This window comes from Actinia tenebrosa, unplaced genomic scaffold (assembly GCF_029948245.1).
Source record: "Actinia tenebrosa isolate PJP-AT-01 unplaced genomic scaffold, QUT_ActTen_1.0 PGA_scaffold17__23_contigs__length_9995812, whole genome shotgun sequence".
NCBI classification, from domain to species: Eukaryota; Metazoa; Cnidaria; class Anthozoa; order Actiniaria; family Actiniidae; genus Actinia; species Actinia tenebrosa.
In genome coordinates this window covers 8,058,187-8,084,168 of record NW_028292577.1, presented here as the reverse complement: position 1 = coordinate 8,084,168, position 25,982 = coordinate 8,058,187, and the positions used below count along the sequence as shown (strand labels likewise).

The 25,982-nt window shown below is 34.7% G+C and overlaps 4 protein-coding genes across 5 annotated transcripts; 3 read left to right on the top strand and 1 right to left on the bottom strand.

The window, feature by feature from the left end:
* Positions 1 to 1,066: 1,066 nt before the first annotated feature.
* Positions 1,067 to 2,224, top strand: LOC148910411 (uncharacterized). The gene has a single exon (XM_089031828.1). The coding sequence runs from the start codon at positions 1,421 to 1,423 to the stop codon at positions 1,910 to 1,912; it is 492 nt and encodes a 163-aa protein (XP_088887954.1). The 5' UTR covers positions 1,067 to 1,420; the 3' UTR covers positions 1,913 to 2,224.
* On the bottom strand, positions 2,190 to 5,845 carry LOC116291137 (octopamine receptor beta-2R-like). 2 transcript variants are annotated; one of them, XM_031698256.1, is made up of 3 exons: positions 5,650 to 5,845; positions 3,811 to 4,557; positions 2,190 to 2,776 (listed from the first exon to the last, which is right to left on the bottom strand). In XM_031698256.1, exons 2-3 carry the CDS (start codon positions 4,544 to 4,546, stop codon positions 2,397 to 2,399), a joined length of 1,116 nt encoding a protein of 371 aa, XP_031554116.1. In that variant the 5' UTR covers positions 4,547 to 4,557; positions 5,650 to 5,845; the 3' UTR covers positions 2,190 to 2,396. The 2 variants fall into 2 exon arrangements, with proteins under 2 accessions (XP_031554116.1, XP_031554118.1); XM_031698258.1 differs by lacking the exon at positions 5,650 to 5,845 and having other exon boundaries at positions 3,811 to 4,581.
* A 4,202-nt stretch (positions 5,846 to 10,047) lies between these two features.
* On the top strand, positions 10,048 to 16,707 carry LOC116291222 (growth factor receptor-bound protein 2). Its single transcript, XM_031698362.1, has 6 exons — positions 10,048 to 10,155; positions 12,780 to 12,877; positions 13,661 to 13,761; positions 14,080 to 14,101; positions 14,333 to 14,507; positions 15,018 to 16,707. Exons 1-6 carry the CDS (start codon positions 10,078 to 10,080, stop codon positions 15,186 to 15,188), a joined length of 645 nt encoding a protein of 214 aa, XP_031554222.1. The 5' UTR covers positions 10,048 to 10,077; the 3' UTR covers positions 15,189 to 16,707.
* A 1,311-nt stretch (positions 16,708 to 18,018) lies between these two features.
* Positions 18,019 to 24,493, top strand: LOC116291199 (growth factor receptor-bound protein 2). Its single transcript, XM_031698336.2, has 6 exons — positions 18,019 to 18,225; positions 18,334 to 18,431; positions 21,107 to 21,204; positions 22,298 to 22,319; positions 22,948 to 23,110; positions 23,657 to 24,493. The coding sequence occupies exons 1-6, from the start codon at positions 18,148 to 18,150 to the stop codon at positions 23,921 to 23,923; spliced, it is 726 nt and encodes a 241-aa protein (XP_031554196.2). The 5' UTR covers positions 18,019 to 18,147; the 3' UTR covers positions 23,924 to 24,493.
* Positions 24,494 to 25,982: the final 1,489 nt, after the last annotated feature.

Below are 25,982 nucleotides of genomic sequence, written 5' to 3'. Positions count from 1 at the left end.
TCCGGAAATTTATGTATCCGTATCCGGAAATTTTCGAAAACGGTCTCCAGAGTGGAAATTTTCGAATACGCTCCGAATACGGACACGTGAGGACGGTCGTATCCGCAAATTTTCGAATACGATGACGTAAACACGATTTTGCGCATGCTCAATAAGAAAAACTATCCGTTAAAGGGATGGATCATGAAATTTCCGGATACGTGTGGATAGTGAAAACGATTCGAATACGCTGCGTGTGGACGCGAACATTTTCGTATCCGAAAAAAATATTTGCGGATACGTGTGGACGGGGCCTTAAACTTTTAGATGGATTCAGCCAAGAACCTATCAAGTGCGGCGAAGTGTCGCGACGCTGCGACGCATAAGATTGGGGGACTGAATTCGAGAAAACGTCATTCTCGTACCCAGACCTTTATCATAAGTCATAGGCCCAATCAGTGAAATGACAAAGATTTGGGTACGAGAATGCAAGTGCTCCTTTCTTGAGCTTTATTCGTTGTAGCATAGTAAACTTATACTTATAGTAACCATACTAACTTTCCAGCTAGTTTCAATTTGATTTTTCTGTCCGTGATAGACCACTGTCTTACTATATTAGTATCCCTCTTATCTTTCACAATAGTACACAATAGTACGCATTAAACATTAAAGGATTGAAACTAGTAGGAAATGGGAATATTTAAGATTCGAGATACTTGTAACTATAGAAACATCCTCGGGAACCCAGGATTTAAATTCTGTCGCTCTTTTCTCTGACAGAAGGCGGGAAATCCTCGTTTCTCGGGAAACGAGTGACGAAATGTTACTCCTATATTCCCGGCCCGAGGATGCCATTAACAAAAAAGAAAAAAAAAATCTCCTACTAGCTCAATAATCGCGATACACGCCTCATCCTTCCATCAAAGACAGACAAACTGAGTTCATATTTCAATATTTAGATCGATGTATGTCCTATTTAATAGTTTGTAGTGACACGTTCCTATCTATGTACACGTTTAATAATTTATTTGGATGGATAAACGAATATACTAGCAAATTAACTGAAATATTTATAATACAAGTTTCGCTTGTTCGCCATAAACCTCAGTCCCACCATTAACCTTTGTTTATCTTTCTTCCTTTCAAAACCCTTAGGAAATGGGTATTTACTTGTCAGAGAATAAACCTCAAATCTTTTGATAATGGTTCGTGTCGACGAAAAAACGGGAGACAATGACAACGATCTTTACAAAAGTAAGACTTAATTGCGTAGCTGCGAAGACAAAAGTGATTGGATTACGGTATATAGTGATTGGAGGTGGAGTATAGTATATTGTATCAAGCAATTTTATTTCCAGTTCTAATTAAGTAATGTGTTTTGAAGTAATCGCACCGGTGATTTAGAAATTGAAAAACACCAGAGAAAATTTATTTGGAAAACATGGCAAATTCACCCAAATCACTCGAAATTCTGAAAGAAAATCAGAATTCGAAACCAAAAAAAGATACTTTAGAAAACACTGTAGCAAGTGAAGATGATTTGGATGATATTCTCAGAGACGTGAAGAAAATACAAGCGAACGCCTGCTGCAAAGACAAACCAAGAATTGAGTTTACTCAAGAAGACGAAAAGGATTTAGATCAAATTTTCGAAGACGCTGAAAGACGCAAGAAAGAAATTAAAGAATTATTAGATGCCGCTAAAAATTGCGGTAGTAGCGATAACAGTGATGACGATGATGGCACTAGCTCAAAATCGTCGAGTACTTCGGACGATTCGAGTGATTCCGATGTGGACCGTTTGCTTGACCATGTAGAAACCGAAGATGTACTTGAAATGAGTAGGAAGGCAACTAGTCGACAAGACGAAGAAATGGATAAAATTCTAGAGGAAGTTAAACAGACCGAAAGTGAAGCTGATTTCAAGAGGTAAAAACGAAAACATTTTTCGGAGAACTTAATAAAAACTATGGCATGTGGCCGCCCGATTTCGGGACAAGAATGTTTGAATGTTCGACAGAAATACTTAGCTTACAAGGTGCATTGTAAGTGTAAATAGTGTTCAAAGACTCCAGTCCAACCTTTAAAGAGCCAGACTAGTGTGTTGATCCCCGCATTGGTGGTTTAAAATTAATGTGAAAACTTTACCTGTCTTGCAAATACACCTGCTGTATTGACAGCACTTTATATACTAAGAGTTTGCATTCTCTATCTAATAATAATAAAAAAGTCCAAGTTTCAAATATGAAGGCCTTCATAGTACCTAGTAATTTCGTTCCTTCAACCTTCAAAAACCTTTAATTTTTAGCGTTCAGTTGAATATTAATTCTTGGGCCAATCGTCAGTGTTGAACCCATTCCACACCTTCGGCTAATCACAGGATCAAACTGGAATTTAGCTTATATTTGTTTCCCAATTCAGTTGTCTAAACCTAACATTAGTTTTGTTGCATGAGGCGATCTTTTATGTGCGGAATCAAAAGAGGCCGATAATTGTTCGCCTGCACGCTTCGCAGTAAAGTTTTCAAGTTCAATAACAGACGCATTTGATTGTCTCACTTTGTGCCTTAGAAAAACATTACGCATCGCTTGACGTAAATCTACTCTCAAGGACGAGTAAATAAGAGGATTTGCAAACGACGACGCATGCACGACCCAGGCTCCAGCTGACAGAATTCCTGTGGAGAGCTTGAGTCCCATAAAGACGAGTGACCTGGTGACTACATACGGGGTCCAACATACGAGGAAGACAAAGACGATTGTGATGGAAACTTTGGCTAGTTTAAATTCAATTTTTGCTGGAAAAAAAGACGAACCTGGTTAACAATTTTGCGAAGAAAAAAATTCCCCTTGCATTACAATACTTGCAAAGTTAATTCTTAAACAATAAAAAGACACGTATAGCGGATTAATGATGCTGCATCCATGGATTGGTTACAGATGGTGCATCCACGGATTTATGGATTGGTCGGTGGATGGTGCATCAATGGACTGATTGGTCGATGGTGCATCAATGGACTGATTGGTGGATGGTGCATCAATGGATTGATTGGTGGATGGTGCATCAATGGATTGATTGGTGGATGGTGCATCAATGGACTGATTGGTGGATGGTGCATCAATGGATTGATTGGTGGATGGTGCATCAATGGATTGATTGGTGCATGGTGCATCAATGGATTGATGGTGCATCAATGGATTGATTGGTGGATGATGCATCAATGGATTGATTGATGGATGGTGCATCAATGGATAGATTGGTGGATGGTGCATCAATGGATTGATTGGTGGATGGTGCATCAATGGATTGATTGGTGGATGGTGCATCAATGGATTGATTGGTGGATGGTGCATCAATGGATTGATTGGTGCATGGTGCATCAATGGATTGATTGGTGGATGGTGCATCAATGGATTGATTGGTGGATGATGCATCAATGGATTGATGGTGCATCAATGGATTGATTGGTGTATGATGCATCAATGGACTGATTGGTGCATGGTGCATAAATGGATTGATTGGTGGATGGTGCATCAATGGATTGATTGGTGGATGGTGCATCAATGGATTGATTGGTGGATGATGCATCAATGGATTGATTGGTGGATGGTGCATCAATGGATTGATTGGTGGATGGTGCATCAATGGATTGATTGGTGGATGGTGCATCAATGGATTGATTGGTGGATGGTGCATCAATGGATTGATGGTGCATCAATGGATTGATTGGTGGATATTACATCAATGGATTGATTACTGGATGGTGCATAAATGGATTGATGGATTGATTGATGGATGCTGCATCCATGGATCAACAAATTTCTTTCTCACCTCTCTTTCTGTAGGCATCCTTTGCCCTGATGTTAATTACACCAGACTTGTCTGTCATTCCTTTCTTATCGTAATGAAGAATCTGTCTGTTTTGAGCACGGACCAAAAACAGAGTACGAGTATTGAGAACAAGCAACAAAACAAACGGCATTCCAACATGAATCATCAAGACAGACAGGGTGAAAGCCATAGGACGTTTATGCCAACCCAATCCGCAGTCCAATCCTTTCGGGTCAAAGTTAATGTCAAGAAGTGAACCACAAAGTATTGCAAAAAGTGACCCATGAACCCAAGGGTAGGCGATCATGAAGATCTTCACTCTAGAAGTGATGCGAAGATTGTAATGCAACGGATATCCAAGGGCAACAAAACGATCGATACACAGCATTATCATTGTAAAAGTCGAAGTAAAGAAGAAAGAATAGGTTGCAAGTCCCCCTATGGTACAAACAACTCCACCATTGCTGATGATGTTGACATTAACGACGGTAGCCAGCTGATAGCTCATGGGAAATGAGGCGGTTAAAAAATCTGCAATGGCCAAGCTTAGGATGAGTTTGTTGGCAAAGCTGGCTCGAAGGCGTTCGTTTTTGAAAATTGAGAGAATCAATAATAAGTTTCCAAAGACACTTAATGCGATGATCAGGGCTAGGGACAGTGACAATGTAATGAGTTCTACGCTTGAACGGGGTTTCAACGGCTCTTGCACCTTGTTGTAGCTAGACGTGTTATTCATATTCCACTGTACTGAAAAATGAATGGAAAATTGATTAACTCTCGCTACCTTCAATATTTCTATGGTTTCTGTCATCATTGTCATGTTTATATGGAAATTTCTTGTTGGCTCTTGCCTCGTCAATTCCTATGAAGTCCGATGCAACTCACTGTTTCAAGCTAGGGAAAACTCTCCAAATGAATGCAAATATTGTACATCAACCTTCTCTTGGCATCGCCAGACTTATTTAAAAAACCTAACCAAATTGGGCATGCTCTTTCATGTGAATTTAGAGTTTTGTAAGATAAATGCCAATCACTGCTATTGTATAATCTCATGGGAATAAAAGCAGATGACTTTGAAGCACTTAGGTTTAATGTTGAGTGTTATGGGCCCGGTTTTTTATACTCTTCCATACTACGAAGGTCAAAGTCATACTCCCTTCTATAACTTCTTACACCGGTCGGGTAGTAAGCATTCTTCTTTTGAAAATCAATTGGCAAGTGCTAAGATCTTGAGGAGCGGGTTGAGGAGCTAATTATGAGTTATTGAATTGGCGTAAAAGAGTTGAATTAATCAACTTGAGAATCTTATGAATATAAATAAACTTATAAACTACCGAATAACATGAATTAAAAGCCGTTAAAGAACAAGAAATATAACTTACTTCTACATTAGCCCTTTCTTTGTTGAGTATGTTTAAAGAACAACTTGGAGGAGTTTTTAGTGTCCATATTGTCGACAACATTAATAAAAACGCCAAAAATAATTGGAAACTGTTCTTTTCAGCTTTATTTCTTTATAAAGTTCGTTCGTAATGACCTTCTTGAAACAGCTTCAATAAAGACAAAGGTCTATCTTTTAACCTTGCGTGAATTTATCCTAGACTTTTATCATCCAACTCACGGAATCACCTGCCTTAATGTTTTAGCAAACAATTGTCTTTATTTTATGGGTTACCGAACAGATTATTTTATATTAAAATTGTCTCAATTTATTAAAAACGGTACCAAAAAGAAGCAGAACAACGATTCCAATTAATATTCACTCACTGAATTGAAAAATAAAGTTTATCTCTAACCATATGTTAAAGTGCAAATAAATCGATTGATGTATGGACTTACCAACTGAGGGCCTTGGATCACTGATTGATTGTACGTCGCTTGGAATTGTCGAGACTTCTTCAAGATTTTAAATCAAATGATTACTTTAAGCAAGATTTCATCCTCATAAAAAGTGGCCAACGGATGTTAGAAAGTTTTATTTATGCTGAGAAATTGACTGTTACGATTGGCTACGAGAAGCTATTGTAAGCGGAAAACCCGACACGTACTTGGAAGTCACACTTAACATCATAGCTAACCTTTTCCTGGTTCCATTTCCATTTTCTTTGAGGACTAATTTTTTCTTCAGTTTTTGCATAGACCTCGGTCAAATATAGCAAATTTACTTTACTCAAGGTTCTTCAAACTTCGTGGTCTGACTACTGTACTCATATACTTGATAGTTATCTATCCATTGTTCCACCCACTGACGTTTATAGCTTTACATGGTCATTCACACGAACAATTACTAACGTCTCAGGAAACGCGATTTTATTATCAAACAGATAATTGACTCTAACTGAATACTAAACGATGGGGTTTCTTTTGGTATATAATGAAACGAATAAACAAATATTAAGCTTTCTTTCAGTTTTGATGCTGTATTTCATGTTGTGTGCGCTTGTTGTACTTTTAGAGGTGTTTCAATTTTGACATTTTAAAAACTCGATGGTGTTGGCAATCAATGTCTCAGCCCGAGAGAGCAGTTGCAAAGTGCGAACTAGCGGAAGTTCTCTCACCTTTAACTTTACGTGGGTTTTAATCAAAATATTTTTCATACAAGTATCTTTTAACTTATCAAATTTATTAACAAACTCATATTATGAATTGCCTGAAAGCATTCTCTTGAGACTGAATTAAGTTTTAAGTTTTCAGATCGTGAAGTGGGGGATCAAAAAAAGTGTCTTGTCTTGTTTGTCTTTTCAAGCCGCGTGCATGGTATTTCGATCCCTTGAGTAGTATTTCTTTCTTTGCGATATCGACGATCGACGAAGCTTATACGAGTCTCCTTCTATGTTGTGAAAGAAAGAAAGAAAGAAAGAAAGAAAGAAAGAAAGAAAGAAAGAAAGAAAGAAAGAAGAAAAATATAAAGGAAACTGTTTTTTCCCAACCCAGCCAGGCAGATGTTGATACGCAATCCATTTAACTCATATAGTAATTACTTCATTACTGTTGTTGCTAACTGGGTCATACACCTTTAATCAGTGTGTCCATCTTAGGATCGGAAGCCACTAATATTACATTGATCTCTGAATCGTTAATCGGAAGGGAAACGGATATATATCTAACCGCTTTACGAAACGATTATGATAAATTAACCTTTAAGATCAAGAGGAAAAGAAATGTTATCATACTTTTGTTCGATACAATATCGGAAAGAGCTAAGTGAAAACCTTCAAAAAGGTTAACAATTGTATTGAACCCTGAAACAACCTTTTGGCTGATCTAGGTCAGGGCATGAATATCATATATCGCAAAGATCTACTGATTGGAATCATTATGTAAGTTTTGGGGAGGAGGCAGAGGAGGGTGATCAAGTGGCACGTGACCTAATCGACCAATCACAATCATGATCACAGGCAACAAAAAATATACAGGAATTTCATAGTCGTCGTAAAGAATCATTAATTTCCCCTCATATTACTTATCATAACCTCATATTTTTTTAACTGTCGCATGGATTAATGGCAGTAACTCCTGTACAACAAATCTCGTTCCCAGATAAGACATATTTCTATGTAAACTTATAACATTACGATGGCCATCGCTTTCACACGCTGACACTGAAGGTTGAAATATCGTGTATCTTTATCGCTTGTCATCTGGTTTTAAGATGGATAACATGTCTGTATTCATAGATATTCCGAAGCTTTAATTCCTAATGATCAAAAATAGCAAGGTGAACCCCGGTGAACCTCTTACCGTTTCCGAGTTATCATTCTGAATGTTGTGCATGGTACTATGCATGGTACTGGGGAGGAGGAAAGCCGCAGAACTCAGAGAAATTACTCCTCGAATCAAGAAAGAGACCTAACAAACTCTATCAACAATAGCAATAGAATTAACAATAGCATAATGAAGCTGTTTGTGGGAAAAAGCATACGAACACAGGGCGCGAGAACTCGATACTAGCTTAACGAATGCAAGCTTTTTAGAGATTTTTAAAAGAAAGTTAAACAACTTAAACGGATCACTATTGATTATCGCCGGAAACGTCTCACAAACGGCGCCAATCAGCGATCGAAGATAAGCGAATGTACGTGAGACCTAAAAACGAGAAACTAGTGAACGCAGAGATAATAGATCTTTTCCGAATTCGCTTATTGACCATGAAACAAGGCTGGAATTGATGTGTTCATGTATTTACTGTATTTTATCAAGACCAACCTAGAATTTGAGCCATTGTTTCGTTGTTACGCTTTATATCATTAAGAGTCACTGCCTACTATTGAACGTTGAAAACGTTCGATTTGTTAAGCCCAAGGGCGTGCGCACGCTCAAATTCCGCTAAAATTACCGCCTACCTTGATGCCGTATTGCGGGTGGAGTAAATGATTTCTGCTTCCTTGCTTTCAACGTCAGTTTTTGTCCGTGTAAGTTCTTCTACAAAGCTCAGTGACAACGAATGGCGTGGAAGGCACTGAAAATGAGACAAACGCTTGGTTATATACATTATATATCAAGTAAGTTACACCGCCTGCCTGTGAAGTGCAGGGTCACCAGGATTTGGCCGACAATGAAGAGATTTCGGGAACTAACTAAAATGGTGTCGATGACGCCAACCATAAAATATTTTTAGAAGATTGACGTATTTAAACTTCAAACGAAAAGCTCGAGCTACTCGAGCTGCAACTCATATCATACCGTGATGGTGCTGAACAAAAGAAAGTGTGCAGGGAGTCTGGCAGAACACTCACCACATCTCAAAAACTATTTTAGTTGAAAATTAAATAAAACCTATACAAGGAACAACTCAGCTGCAGACATGCAAAGCTTTATTAAGTATTCTAGAACAATTTGGTAACACATTTTTGTTAAGAAACGAGTTCAATTCGCTATCATTCATATATATGTATATATATGTATATACCCCAAACATGTCAAAGTCTTACCACATGCATTAGACGCATCTTGAATCAAAGCAAAAAAATGAAATGAAATAAAATAAAATAAAATAAAATAAAATAAAATAAAATAAAATAAAATAAAATAAAATAAAATAAAATGTTGGTTGGTTGCTGAAAGCGCCATTTTATAAATTTAGATTTTTAGCTTATTAACGTAGATTTTTAGATAAAGATACATAGTTATATATTTAATATATATTTCAAATAAAATAAAATAAAACAAAATGAAATAAAATAAAATAAAATGAAATGAAATGAAATGAAATAAAATAACAAATGAAAAAATAAAAAGATAAAAAATAAATAAACAAATAAATAAATGAATAAATGCCGGTTTGTTACTTTGCTTTGTCATATACAATCTCATTATTACAGAGTTTTTTTTAGGATTTTGCATCCCTTTGGAACTATATTTATATATAGGTATACTGCAACGTTTTTGCAGTCGAATGCAAATATCTATATATTTTTGGCACTTTGGAGATATTTTTAGCATTTGCGCATTTCTATTCGTATGCACTGCATGCGCTAATAGAGCTATTAAGTGGTGACGTATTTCCAGGTCCAACTGCTCACAAAGACGCTAAAATAAAGCCAGAAATGTTGTCACAATTTAACCTCCACCTGAAACAATTAGGAATATGGACAACAAATCCTGTCAACGAAGAAAAAGAAAAACAAACAAAAAAAAATTTGCGGAACCCAGTCGTTTTTCTTTCCATACCGGAATGACGTCACACTTAAAAGATCTTTAGAGCTTTTAAGTTGTGACCCATTTCCGGTCCAATACCTAAACCGCTGAAACAAAGGGAAAAATGCTCTCAATGATTTACTGTAAGCTCCACCTGAAATTTTAAAACTTTGGACAACAAATCCATTCCATAAAGAAAAAGTAAGAAAAATCTTTATAGAACTGCTTTTCGTTTAAGGCCCAGAAGTCAGGTTTTTCTATACGAGTGACGCCACACTTACTATGACGTCAATTAACGCCAATTTATATGTATATATGTATATATTCTCATATCTTATAATCTTTATAATTTTGTTTTTGTCGCAGGGCCTTTATTGATAACAGTACTTGTGTTGACTAGGTTACCCTCGATAAACAATATGGTATTACAAAATTGTAGAAGCTAGAGCTGCTTAAAAGTAATATATAAAGATGTATAAAGTATTTTTTAAAATATGTTGTATTTATAGCCTTCATTTAATAAAAAGTTAAAATCATAGATTGGGATCCCTTTGTTAATGATTTTTTAATTGTCTCCAAAGACACATGCGCAATCTAAGATCTCGGAGGATTTCAATCCGAGTGTTATCAATGGAAGCGGTTTCGAAACACGATTTCACTGCTACAGCAGACGATGAATTATCCTTCAAAAAGGGCGCAATATTAAAGGTACGTTTACGAAGTGGAACTCACTTATTACTTCAACGATCCGCAATCTAATTCTTTAATTTTTTTATAACATATTTCGTACGAAGCAACGAGCTTATGAATCCCAAGATATTAATTATGGCTTATATTTACCCCTTTTCTAGTGTTACGTTGCGTTACTCAGTGCTTTACTTTTGCATGCATATATACGAAACGACCAAAGAAAAAGAATCCAGGTCAATAGTTAGGGAAGCGCATTTTGTGGAGTATGAGTACGAATTCGAATGTAACACCACTAGTTGTTATCCGAGGGGAAAACAAACCCTAACTGTAAGATCGTGCAGAATATAATGCGACTACATGATATTGGCCGACCAAACATGAGAACAGAAATTAGTGGAATAGACTCAAATCCCTTGAATTTGAGAATATTTTTGTGAGGCTGGCATACAAGCTTGTTGCTATGCCGATGGCCTGGAGGACAGAAATCGAGTATGTTTATGATTTATGAGAGTCATGACGCGACGGTAGTCGTGGGTCGAACGAAACTCGATAAAAATCGGTTATCAAAATAAAGATAATCAGTAAATCAGCATTAAGTATTCAATCGATGGCGTTATAAACCTTATCAAAGCGATGATTGTTATGAATCAGTGCGTTCGTTTGCTCATCATGCTTGCCTTTTCAATCAGGATGCTTTGCGGCCAACCTGATTATTGGAATCAGAAATCAGGAATTGTACAAGTGTTATTTTAGATTTCTGTTTCAGAAATCAGAAAACTTACTTTTCGGCACTGCCTAGGTATATTGCATAGGCGAAAATACAAGTTTGTAGGAGAGAATGTAGGATTTTGGATTTCCGTTTCCCGAATCAGAAATCGCATTTCTGTTTTCTGAATCACGAATCAGAAATCACAATCTCACTGACATACGACAAAACACCACGAGTAGGGGAGGGGTGACCACTCGAAAATGCTCTTACTTCCGGTATCATTATCTGCGCTCTATCACCCCACCCCTAGTCCAATAGTTGTAGCTGTTGTTGATCTTCCGTTAAGATTACCAACCACGTGAAAAAGTTATACTTTTTGTTAGGATAACTCTCTTTAAAATACCTTTCCACTTCCCGTAAGAATCCTCCAGCTTCGAGAATCTTTCTTATTTCGTCTTGGACATTGAGGGAATCTATTAAGCTCATTTGTTTTCATAATCACTGACAGAACAACTGAGATCTTTTTAGCTAAGTTTGAATTTATCAGTTTGGCACAATTTTACAGTAATATACTACCCAGGGGATCACGGTTCAATAATTTGATAATAATTATTATTTTTATTCTAACGCATTACATAATATCTCAATGCTCTTACAATATAGAATAAATCAATAAATAGTGAATAAATGAATAAATATATATATATACACTGCAATAATAATAATAATAATAATAATAATCTATCAAAATATAATTTTTAATTAAATATTAATATAATTATTTATGCGTCAAATAGGAATGTCTTAAGTTTTCCTTTAAAAGATTTAGTGGATGGAGTGTTCCTTATGGATAGCAGCAGATCGTTCAATGTTTGTCTAAGCGGAAGATCAACAACAGCTACAACTATTGAACTAGGGGTGGGGTGATAGGGCGCAGGTGAATGATACCGGAAGTAAGAGCATTTTCGAGTGGTCACCCCTCCCCTACACGTGGTGTTTTGTCGTATGTTAGTGAGATTGTGATTTCTGATTCGTGATTCAGAAAACAGAAATGCGATTTCTGATTCGGGAAACGGAAATCCAAAATCCTACATTCTCTCCTTCAAACTTGTATTTTCGCCTATGCAATATACCTAGGCAGTGCCGAAAAGTAAGTTTTCTGATTTCTGAAACAGGAATCTAAAATAACACTTGTACAATTCCTGATTTCTGATTCCAATAATCAGGTTGGCCGCAAAGCATCCTGATTCTTTTCCCATTAGCCTTATTTTTCTTCTTACTTTTCGTTTTCTATATCCCTATTTTAATATGTAACGGCAGGCTGATGGAAGTTTCTAAATAAAATAAAATAAAAAATCAATATTCATCCATCATCATCTGTTGCTGTTGTGGGTCAACTATATAGCGCCAACACCACTTTTGTCCAGTGTCATCTGCCTGGACAGATCGAATTGCCTCATCAAGCTGAGTGGATGTACCTTCAAGGTCTCGGGACACACAGTCCTTCCATCTCATCCTTTGGCAACCCCTTCTTCTATTGCCCAAGGGGTTCCACTGCAGTAGATGTGATGGAATCCTAGCTGATGACATTCTGGCCACATGGCCAAACCATGTTAGATGTTTTCTGTGCAGGATACTAACAAGGTTGGGTTGCAGTCCAGTACGATGATATAGCTCTTCACTGGACACCCCATCCATCCAGCTGATTCCTAGAATTCTGCACAAACATCTGTTATAGAAGGATGCATATTGCATGTACATGTATTCTTCGATTGCATGTTACATCATCATGACCATGTTGGTGCCATTTGACAAAATATTTCTCATCCATTGTTAACTGCACCAAGATGGCTACCATGTTTTTGTCTTTTCACTCTCTTGAGAATGCTTGCAACCCATGTTTAAAGACCACTAACATCATTCTTTTTACTAGATTATTAAATTTGATGATGATGATAATTGGTATACTGCTGAACTGAATGGCAAACCTGGTCTTGTGCCAGCAAATTACATTGAATTGAAGCCTTATAAGTAAGTGGATTTTGGAAATCCAAGTTTGTATTATTATATACATATCCTTTTATCTTTTTATTGTACACTCCTTGGTAACTGAATATTATGATGCTAAATAATTGTCAAAGTCTACCCTCAGGCCCATCGCTAAGGGTACCTTTGTAGGAGTGCAATATAATGTTTAGCATTATTTTTGTTTTTTTAAGAAATGGCATAACTAAGATTAGTAGAAAAACAAACCTCCCCTTTTAAGATCCTAGCAATCTGCCTGACCCCTGACCAAAATGAGTCTGTTATCAAATTAAGATATATATATATATTATTATTATTATTGTTATGTAGCAGTATTGCAATAATTTGAAAAATGGTCAGTTGCTCAAGTGTTTGAGATCTTTAGATCACATCTTCAAGTTCTTTCGATATACACCTACTTGCAAGAAGGTTGTCATACAAGAATAGAATATTTGTAATTCCGTGAGAAAGGAATTCAATAAAAGACAAAAGAAAAAGTTCAGCTTCTCAGTGATTTTCGTTCTATTTTTGTATGACAACCTTCTTACAAGTAGGTGTATTCATTAGAATTTTTTTTTACATTTAAACTTGCACATTTGGTTCCAATTTGTTACGTCATAATAGATTGTCAAGAACATAGTCATTTGTTTTTCTCTTTATCTTGGCCAAGTTTCAAAAGTTTAATCTTGAAATTAAAAAAAATTATTTGAACCATAGCAATTTAGGAGACTTTTTGCCCTTTAGATAACTATGATAATTAATGGAAGATTTTTTGGGTGCTTCATATAGTTGGTATCATGGAAAAATATCAAGAAAAAATGCTGAACATTTACTGATGAAACAAAAATTTGATGGAGCATTTTTGATAAGAGAAAGTGAAAGCACACCAGGTTAGTAAACTTTATCAAGGGGAAGGAGGGGGAGGGGGAGGGGGGAGTGGAAAGTGGGGACCTTGAATGGGCATTTAAGCTCCAAACATGCATCCCCATACATTTTCTCTTATTTTGCATTGGATCCAATCCCATTAGAAACAGAAGGCCAAAATAAGAGAAAATGTATAGGGATGTTTTGTATTAAATTAGCTATATCTCAGCTGGTTTTGCTATGAAAATTATCCACACTGAATTTTAATTTTACATGCAGTTTTTTTTTTTTGGATATAGTACCTTAGTATTTTGTTATGATTTTTTGGCAATTTTTTCTTTCAGGAGATTTTTCGCTTTCAGTAAAGTAAGTAGTATAATTTAATTCAATGATTGAAATTATAATTATCCTTTTTGTTGTAGTCGTTGTTGTCGTTAGAACATAGAAACTCAGGGGTGGGGGAGGACAAGAAAACTGTCTGCAGGCTTAAGTTATAGTGGGGAATGAAATGATATGTTTTGCATTCTTTATGTTCTAATTCAACATATTGAACAGCAAAGGTGAAAATGTCTAAATACTATGTATTTTTTGATTTAGATTCCAAGGTAATGTTCAGCACTTCAAAGTCCTAAGAGATGGAGCTGGCAAGTACTTTTTGTGGGTTGTCAAGTTTAATTCTCTTAATGAACTGGTGGATTATCATCGTACATCATCTGTCAGTAGATCACAGACAATTTACCTTAAAGATATGGCAGGTGACAACCCAAGTGAGGTAAAAAATCAACAAGATTTTCCTTAAAGTGTTTCCTAGTCATGCCTCAGGGGCGGCAGAACCGGGGGGCCCCCACTAATTTTGGTTCATATGAAAAATAAATGCATATATTTCATTTTTATTACTGTTATTAAGTTATTGCAGTGCCCCCCCAAAGATTTTTTGCAGTGCCCCCCCCAAAGAGTTTCAGCTTCCACCGCCCCTGTGCCTGCATGCAAAATTATATAACGTGATGGCAGCCATGATAGGAGGCAGGAACAATAATATCATTAAATCTGATATAATCTCATTTACGTGATAAAGAACTCAGTTTACCAGGGAAAAAAGACTATTGTAGTGCCTCCTACCATGGCTTATTGTATTTTATAAAACATTTCTGGCCAAATTCTTAGAGTTAAGTTGACCCTTTTGTTCACCTTACAGCTTACTTTTTCAGCATACTTTCAAACTATTTAGTTCAATTTAAAGCACTACATGCTCATATTGGATATTATTGCTATTGATTATTAGGAAAGATACACAGCGGCATATGATTTCTCTCCTGAAGAGGAGGGTGAACTGTATTTCAAAAAAGGAGACATAATAGTTGTAATAGATAAAGAGGACGTCAACTGGTGGAAGGGAAAGAACACAAGCACTGGTAACATTGGTCTTTTCCCAGCTAATTATGTCAGAAAGTAACATTTTGTGTTCAAAATAAGGTACATTACATGACCAATGTCACTGGAGACTGACCACCCATTATTTGGTGTTTGGTTTGTCCAGATCATGAATTAAAAATAGGAGCCTTTTAAAATGTATTTGTAAAAATTCAGTAAAAATTCAGATTTATTCCTAAAAATGATATTTATACGCGCCCCTTCTCCCTCTCATTTCTGGAAATATATTTCAATGCATTGATTGTTATTTATTGTTCTCGGCAGCCCCCGCACTTGTTAATTAGTGTCTGAAATTATTTGGGTTGCAGCTAATTATAATACTAGTATGTAATAAATTAGGCATTCTTGTGGGTTTGGGGAAAAACTGGGGGTTTGGGGGAACTTTGGAAATTTTTTTTTTGCTAGGTCCCATTTTTCTCCCAAGCATGTATAGTTGAAACAGGAACCCCAAAACCCTGATTCTTTCTCAAACCCATCACAAGAATGCCTGTTCTGCAGGCTAGTAATAAATTAGGATTTGAATTGTTAATGTTAGGAAACTGCAGCAATATTGTACATAAATATTATGCTGTTAGAAGTGCTAGATGTAGGTATTAGCCATCCAGCACTTGGGAATTGTCAAGGGCAAGGCTGGAACTTGAGAATGAATAAATCATGAATGTTCTGATGTTTGAACAGGTCATGATTAAAAAAAAAACCTGGACAAGAACGACTTCACTGGGGGTAAAAAGATCCTTAAGCAAAATTTGCTTCATTGTATTTCAAAGTTTTAATTAAATATTTAGGTTCAAAAAAGAAAATTATAGAAGGGCTTTAAGTTGTGATCATATTATTTTCTCAGTTCAATCACTAATAAACTGCTAAACTAATCAAAATATACATCAATATTATGATAAAAAGCTACGGTCCCTAAAATCATCACAGTATTTTGAACAAGACCCAGAAGTTTTTTTTAATGATGACATGACGTCATATATTTAAAGTTCTCACGACAAAAAGATTTTTCAAAAAAAATCTTGGCTAAATATGGACACCCATTTTGCTATACAGGTTGATCTTGTCTCATTACCCATACAGCTATAACTGCATGATGTGACAGACCATTTAATTTCCAACTTCTTGAGAGTAAAATTATTTCCTTGCATTATATACAATAGACCTTTTGTTGTTCATTGCGGAAATTTCAGACCATGTGATGCCACTACCTTGGAGTTGATTCTTTCATGTGCAAATATTTTGACATGTTTGTCATAAAAAAACAATTTTCAATGGAATGTCATGTGATCTGAAATGGGCTTTTTGCATACAAAGGTCTATAATATGTGTGCATGTACTATATGCACAAGCATTGATGGCAAAGAAAGAAATAATACTCAAGAGAATGACACATGATCTTGTAATTTTTGATAGGTCAAACTAGAGTCCAACTATTTTAGTGTTACGTTAGCTAGTTTAGCTAATACTCAATCTGTTTTGAATATTAAGTTAAATTGTCAATTTTTCATCCCAGGTTTTAATAAACACATTAGTTGGTCTGTTCATATTTTGTGAGTGTTTTTCAACAATATTTTTTATGATACTTATTACTAAGCTAAGAGTAGGTTTTACGTTTTACTCCGCATGAAACAAAGTTGTATAATTAGTGAGTAACAGAGTCAAAGTCAGAAACATTAGGAGATCGATCATTTATGGTAGCTGCACCTAATTTGTGGAACAGGCTACCTTTGGAGGTCAGGACAGCTCCAACTGTGGCTAATTTAAAGAAATTATTGAAAACCTTTTTATTTAAGATTGCTTTCACAGATTTTTAGTTATCGTTTATATCGCTAATAATTTTATACTATAGTTTTTAATCATATTTTTTTAATTTAAGCCAAGGTCAAACGTCGAACTTCACATGAGCCAAACCTAATTACATCAAAGAAGACTGCCTTGTTATCCATTGTTTCAATTAGGTTCGGCTCATGTGAAGTTCGATGTTTGACCTGAGCCTTAGTATAGTTTTAGTTTTTTGAGATTTGCACTATACAAATTCAAAAATTTTTTATTATTATTAAGACAACAGAAGAAACAATAGAATTAGTGTCTACTATGTATTATGCTTCGCATTTTTTACAGGCCAAGTAAATTAATTACTCTAACATAATTAATCTAGCAGGAAATAAACATACACTTGCCATTTCGTCTCCCTATGGGTGCCCTCAGGCCAGCAACAGAAAGCACTAATCTATCTGAGACTGATGACTGGTTATATATTATATCTATGGGAGTAGCCCCCCAGGTCTGGGTGACAGACAGCAAGTTATGGCCATAAGGATTCTCTGGGTTCCCGAGTGCTCACATTTTTACTTTATAAGTTTTTGAAGTATAAAAGGCTGACAAGTGCATGGTCGTTAGTTCATAATAAAAGATTTAGAAGCACATCAAATGGGTTTATTAGAAGAAAAGAATAGATATTGACGTTTTTGTTTGACCTGAATTCGCACTATCCACCTTTATTTGTCAAGAATGAGCAGCCTTGGTCAGCCTTACAACATGACTGGGTAACCTTGTTTTTGTACTCGTCAGCCAATATGAGCAGTGTATTCCAATATCAAACTGGCATGAATAAATTTTTCATTTCCCATTTTTTCTTTTTCCCATTTCTTATTCACTGTCATTATTAATGCCAAGCCGTTGAAATGGAAATCACTTAAGCTACTAATTATTTTGCAAGGAAATTTTTTCACCAGGCTACGAAAATATTGCGTATTTGTACAGGAAAACATGGTCCTTGGTCCGAAAGGAAATGGAATTAAAAATTTTTCCTTGTAAAGCCAAATGACGTAAAAGTTAGATGACGTTCCTACAGTCCAGTGTCTCACGGCCACTAGCAGGGGTGGAAGTATTCGTCGTTTGACGGCGAACAAGCTGAATATTTCGAAAGGATTTATCATATTCATCTCGTCTGATCGAACTTAAAGTCGTATAAATCGTCCATTATGGAAGCTATAGCGAAGCACGACTTCACGGCGACTTCGACCGATGAGTTATCTTTCAAAAAAGGCAGTATCTTAAAGGTAGAGAGTAAACAGTGATGTTGAAGTTTTCAGTGGAAGTTTCTTGTGGTTATAACGACCCCACGATCAGCTCTAAAAGTTATGTCTTTCGTTTTCCTTATTCATTAGGTTTTATACATGGATCCCGATAATCAATGGTATAAAGCCGAACAGAATGGCAAGGATGGTTATATTCCCGCAAACTACATCGAAATGAAGCCTTGCGGGTATGTGTTCAAATTTCACCAATAAAGTTTCAATTATATTATGAACTACTAACTCGTAACTTAATATAAAATTGAATACATTTCTCCTAAGTCGTATTTAGCACCCCTATATTTGTTAATCCACGTATTGTACAGAATGTACGAGCGAAACTTAGATTAATGTATTGTCTACATGTAGGTCATAGGTAAAATAGCACGATTTCGATATTTCCCAAGTGCACAATCATGAATCGTGGACTTGAAGTTCATTAATGCAAGTTTATTATTCCTAACGCTTCCGGGGTAGGAAAAATCCCATATCTTTTTGGAATAAATCTAAAGAATCTTTTGATTGTATTGAGCATTATGCCTGGGTTAAACTAATAAAAGATTTTTTATGCTTCACTGAAAGGCAGGCTATCTAGAATCTGAGCTTCAAAACAATATTTATGGTCCTAAACTTCGTGCTCCATCTTTTTAACTTTTTGCTTGGATATTTGATAAACATTTAAAACAAGTCAGATAGAATATGTCAAAGTTGAAGCTTTTGACTGTCAGGCACTTATTCAACACTTTCATTTCCCTCGATTCTTATATTAATGATTACAATCTCATTGGAAATCCATGTCACATAATGTTCCAGCCCCAGTACACACGCTCAGGCAGAAAGATCAAACAGCCTAATAGGTTGGATTTGTAAGCACCCCTCCCCTGGTAGGGAAAAATCGTAACCCCTCATTTTCTAGTTCTGACACGTTTTGTAATGCAGTAAAATGAGGCGAAAAGTTGAGTTTAAACGCTTTTACCTTCGTCAGTGCTCAAACACACAAGCTATAATATAATATTATGTTCCTGGCTTCGGTAGACATAAGTCTTAGTAATCAATTTTGTTGTAGTATAATACTCATAACCAAATAAAAATTAAAGTGATTTCTATATGATAAAATTATTCAAGAAGGAATATTTCGATTATTCAGCGTTATTTATATATCCAGCTTATTAAATCGTTTCAAATTCGACTTTGTTGTGTTGTGGTTACTAGTCCACAGGAAGTTGTTTCTTTAGTTCAATTTTATAGGCAAGGGAGTACACAGATTTTGTCCATAGCATGCAACAGGATGGAAAAATCGTTTCAATATGGACAATCTTTAGTAGCAGAGATAGAAAATTACTAAAAAATAAGATATTTTGCCACAACTTTGACAAAATGCAAGACAGACAATGACCACATTGTTTTGTTTTCTCAGCTACTTAAATGTGATTAGAGTTCAACAATTATTTCATTTGACACCAATTAGTGGTTTTCAACCAATCATAGGCCAAGATTCAAATTTATGTGCAGTATATTATGAAACTAGATAATCAGGTTTAACTTTTCTTATTTCATAACAAGAATAAATTGGGCTTAGACGACAGGCATCTAGTTTAAGGTGGCTCCACAGGGATCAGTGGATCAGTACATTATGACAAAGTCAATGCTAGGCTCATAATTTTTGATCTTTTAAAAGCTTTTAGAGCCACCTTCATAGGTACAGCAGTTGAAAGAATATTATTTATCATAATGAGTTTGATTGGCCAGGGGTGAAAAAACAACAGATGGCTTTAGCTATTGTTTGTGCCTATGCTTGAAATTACCTTGCCATATGATTGTGCCCTGTAAGGTAACTGGCGTAGAGTAAGTCTTGCATTGTAAGCTTGAATATGAAATAAGAAAACAGGATTAAAATGACTAATTAATGATAATAATAATAATTATTATTATTTTATTTAAAAATATTAATCTATATATACAATATCTAAATATATTTGCAACAAATAAATAAATAAATATAATAATAATGATAATAAATATAATAATAATAATAATAACAACAACAATAAGAAGAAGAAGAACAATAATAATAAAAATAATAACAATAATAATAATATTTTATATAGCATCAATTCATTATGGTAAATTCAAAGCAATACCACATATGAATAGTCATGTAGGTCAGTTAAAGATATGTTGACTTTTATAAAAATGTTTGAAATATGATGCGCACCCTGATTGGCTGGCTATCATGTTTATATCAGAGGGCAGAGTTATGCTTGCACAAAATCATTTTATAATATTTTATAAAAGTAATATAAAATGCCTGCTCCTGTCTCTGTACTGGGATATAAACACTCTGGGAGCTGTAGAGTACTCTTAAAAAATGCCATAACAAGAAAGAGTACATTGAAATTAGTGAATTTCTGGCATTTCAAGATGGGTTTCATACCTTTTGTGTAGCAAACTCTCAAGCATCTCAAAAATTATAAAGAAATGTATGGTTACTAATAATGTCCCTAATAAACATACAATGTCATTTCTTTGTAAGTTGTGATGTTTTTGATTGCTTAAAATTTAGCTGTTACTTAGCCAATCGAAGCCATACTGCAGAAGTCTGTTAATTTTGATGTGCCTTTTCTCGTCATGGAAATAATTTTTTAATAAGATTAATGAATAAGCAATACCTTCTATATATTATATGTTCTCTACTCACTGGCATATACTATACTCCTTTTTAATTAATAAGCAATACCTTCTATAATTATATTATATGTTCTCTACTCACTGGCATATACTATACTCCTTTTTAATTAATAAGCAATACCTTCTATATATTATATGTTTTCTTCTCACTGGCATATACTATACTCCTTTTTTATAGCTGGTTTGTTGGAAAGATCAAAAGAATTGATGCAGAAAGTCAACTAAGTAATAAAAATGATGGAGCATTTTTAATAAGAGAAAGTGAAAGTGCTCCAGGTATGTGCAATATGTATTCAAGTGTGCTGATCATGTCTGATATTGATATTATTATATATGTATGTATATATATGAGTGTGTGTGTATATGTGTATATATACAGTCAATTCAAAAAACGTTGTCGTCGACCGGCTCAAGCCTACACGACTGGACCGAAAGGAATATGGGTAAAAATCACTGAAGCGGTTTAAATATTCGTTCTGAATAAATTGTTCCCGCTAGTAATAAGATAATAAAGGCAAGAAACAATCCATCAAATGCATGTCTTTGGGGTTAAGGAAACAAAAACAAAGTACTTATGATTCAGTTCACAATTTCGAATATATGAAGGCATTTAAAAAACGTCTCCTTCAACACTTCCCGCTCGCTTACGAAGGTTCGTGCTGTAAACAAGGCATAACTAGTCAGATAAGATTATGGAGTCAACTCGGCTTCAATGATTACTACCCAGAGTTCCTTTCGGTCCAGGCGCGTAGGCTTGAGTTGGTCGACGACAACATTTTTTGAATTGACTGTATATTATTATATATAATTTCGATTGTGATTACAATATTTATTTATATTATAATTTTAGTGAATTAGATTAGATTTATTTTATATCATATATATTGTAATGCGCTGCTGATAATTTTATTGAAGCAGCGCAATATAAGTCAATAAATTATTATTATTATTATTATTATATTGCCAAGCGCCATTTTAAACGCTAGAAGTACCTATGTACATTGTCTAGTTTTGTATTATTGTCATATTGTATCATAATGTAACTTGTAATTCAATAGTGTTTATTTACTTTGTAATTATATCTATTTTATAAAGGACTCTATTTAAACTAGCCTGTGCTAAATTAGATGTTCCTGTTAAAAATATTGAATGAAATAAAAAAAAATAACAACATATAATAGAATTCATGAAATTACCCAACCATGGTCCCAAACAAAAATTAACAAAATTCTGTGTGGCTGTTGACTCGAAAGTTTTAACTCTATCAACAGCCACACACACATCCATTTTTTAGTTAGTTTGAGTTTTGTAAAATGAATATGTGGGTGAATAAATAAACAGGTCTAACAGGTAAATTTTTGTCTTGCAGGGGATTTTTCACTGTCTGTCAAGTAAGTGGTTGTAATTTTAATGATTGTTATTTTGATTTTTGTAATTTTAACGATTGTAATTTTAATGATTAGTTTTAATGATTGTGTTATAACAATTTATTTTGGTTAAGATTTCTAATGGTTTTCAATGTTTTCTGTGTTCATACAAAATTGGTCTATTTGATGGTAACCCAGCAGCTAAACCAAAGATTGGTTGAGGCACTTGATATATGAGTGCACACAGCACAGGCTTCCAAGTTTTTTTTTTTCATTCCTATCCTAAATTTAATGGTCATTCTAATTTTTATTTTGTTTTGTAAAAGAAATTAAAAGTGTGCCAGCTAGCTGTGTGCAGTTATGAAGCACTTGAGAGCCAGTTCATTACATGTCCTGCTTCATGTTGTTAACACTTCTTTTGTGTTCTGCCACTCCCTGTTTGCTCTATTAGAGCACATGACACATACATACATTTTCTATTTTCTTCAATTTTCTCCACCTGTTGTGGGACTAAACTTATTAATTTTTATTATTATTAAGTTTTATGATATTATTTACATGCAAGTCTTTTCTTATAACTATTATAAGCATCTGTTCTTATCAAAAATACTATTATTATTATTAATTTAATTTCTATTATATGATAAAATAGATTCCAAGGCAATGTTCAGCACTTCAAGGTTCTAAGAGACGGAGCCGGCAAGTACTTTTTGTGGGTTGTCAAGTTTAATTCTCTTAATGAGCTTGTGGATTATCATCGTACATCATCTGTCAGTAGATCACAGCAGATATACCTTAGAGATTCTAACAAAGAGGTAAGCTACATTACTGATTATGCTGTTAATGGATGACTTGTGCTAACAGGTTATGTGACCCCACCACATTAAAATGAGCAGCTGTGTCAAAATTAACACCAGAAAGGAAAAGAGAACCTTGATATTAGTAAGAAGACAAAGTTTCAGATCATAATGTTGACTATAGGAGAGGTGACATTAAAATATAAAATCAAATATTTTATAAGGATTTGTGTGTGATAGTGATGATTCATTGATGATGGTGATGATGATGATGATTATTATGATGCATGAAGTTGATGATGCTAAAGAATAATGGTGATGATAATTATGATGGTTATGACTATACAGTCATTACTGATGGTCACGATAATGACCAGTAATGACAATCATGATGATAATGGTGGTAATGATGGTGATGTTAATGATCCTGATGAATTATAATAGTGATGATCATGATGCATGTTGTTTACGATGAGATCGATGATGTTGAATCATGATAATTTCAATCATGTATAAATGATGACAATAATGTTCCATAATCTCATTGTTTTCTATTTACGTCAGCCCGACCAACTACGTGTCACAGCTCTATTTGATTTCGAAGCTCAAGAAGATGGGGAAGTTAGCTTCAAAAAAGGCAGCACTATCGTGGTTTTGGAAAAACTGATCCCAATTGGTGGAAAGGCAAAGTTACGAGCACTGGTCACACCGGCCTCTTTCCGTCAAACTATGTACAAACCTCTTAATTATCTTACCACACCTTTTACAGAATTCTTATCTGCTTTGATGCCACTAAGAGAATCAAGGCAGAGATATATTTTTTACTACTGAAAAGATTTAATTTACTATCTACAGTATGGTGTGTGTTATGCATAGGAGATCACCAATCTTGAGTACAATTTGGAATTGACAGGTAAAAGTGATGTTTCAAAAGTTTTCCAAAAGGGGATGAGCGTTGAGATGAGTGTAATTTGAGAACATTCAAAACATCACAAATATCTTTCAATAATATTCTAAGTTGTATGAGAAGATTGTGCTTTTTTTTTTGTTATATTACACTCAAGAAAAATGAGCAACTTAATTGGTTCTCTACAGAGTACAATCTTACGATTTAATTGTACTCCTCTTGTCCAATCAGAATCAAGTAATTTTGTTGAGTGTATTATAGCTAGGTAGATTAACTGGTTTAATTTAGAACTCTATCTGTGTCATTATGAGGATGTGCATATTTGATTTTTTTGAGCCAGCTTAAGTTTTTATTGGTATGTTCCAAGACTGTTCTAGACTGACGAGACTAATGAGATTGGGACTGTCAAAATAGTCTAAGCCAAACTCAAATTATGCCTGTTAGGTCAGTGTCTGTTAAAATTCACCAACAAAGGCAGAAAGCTGTTTATTTTGCAGGGGGGGGGGGGGGGACATATGTGGCACTAACTGTGTTTTTTTGATATTGCCACATATTCCCCCCCCCCCCCCCTTCCCTGCAAAATAAACAGCTTCCTGCCTTTGTTGGTGGATTTTAACAGACATTACTGATTATTATTTTATTCCTATGATTGAACATTTTAGAGTTAGGTTTACACCTCAAAGTTAACAGCAAAGATAAAAAGAAAAATATGAACAAAAAAAACAAAACAACAACAACAACAATATACAGTACCCTGGTACTAACCATTTTTTTACCTCTGAAATCTTCTAAGTTTTTAAAAAAATATTGAAAAAATAAAACTAACATTTGTAGGATTCCAAAATGTTTTAAGACGGAAATTATTTTGAATTTCTTTTTCCAGCTACAAGTTTATTGCTTGGTTATGATTCTTTCCAATAAACATTGGTAGTATATCAGAATAAACTAGAATTCTGGCCATCCCAGGATTCCAAAATAGAAGAACTTAGCGTTTCTGAAAATTTGAATTTAGTGCTTGACATCTTTTGTTATTTTCCATTTTGTCATATAGAGTTTTAACAAATAGATTTAACATTATTTTTGAACCCATTTTAATAGTTTTTATCAAAGTTATTAGAAATTAAAGCAGGCAAGGAATATTATTTAGTGTTTATAACTAGTAAAGCAATATTTTTTAAAAGTTGTAAAAAAATATTTTTTTGCAACAATTCAATAGGAAGGTACTTTTATGTTTTTTTATTGGATGGGAGGCCATCAGTAAAAAATTTGACTTTGTGATGGGTCAAACATTTTTTTACAAAAGCTAGAGGAGGGCTGACTCAATAGGATGGTCTTAAATATCTTACTGAGTGAAAGGAGAAGGGATTCAACCATGCTACAACCATTTAAAAAAAGTTTACTGCAAATCTTGTAAGCTGGCAAAATGCTTCAGCTAACATTTAAAGATCTGACGCTCAAACTATTTACTATCTGCTGCTCATTGATTTGAAACTGAAAATCGAATAATTTGCTTGGTGTTCATAAATTAGTAGTCTCCTTTAGGTGGTCACTATTAGTGTCGTCATGCAATACTCATGTAGATACTCTAACAGGGGAGTGAGCATTGTATGATGACACTAATTGTTGGTTTTCAACCATTCCCAAGAGAATTAAATAACAAAAGACATGGCAGCCATGTTGGAGGATATAACATTAACAATTCTTTTGATAAGTTCCTCCAACATGGCCGCAATGAAAACCATCAATGCTAACTTATTTCATATGCTTAAAAAAAGTGTTATTTACTCTGTTTTAATGTGCTTGACATATCAGTTGTGCATTGGTATTAGGAGTTAGAGAATTGAATATTTTCATAAATAATTGATATGAATGATTTTTGATGTAGCTTAAAATAATCATAATAGTATAACTTTAGTTTTTTGAATAATAAATAAAGCAAGAAAAAATGGTTTGTCGTGATGAGATTAACCACTGAATCGTAAC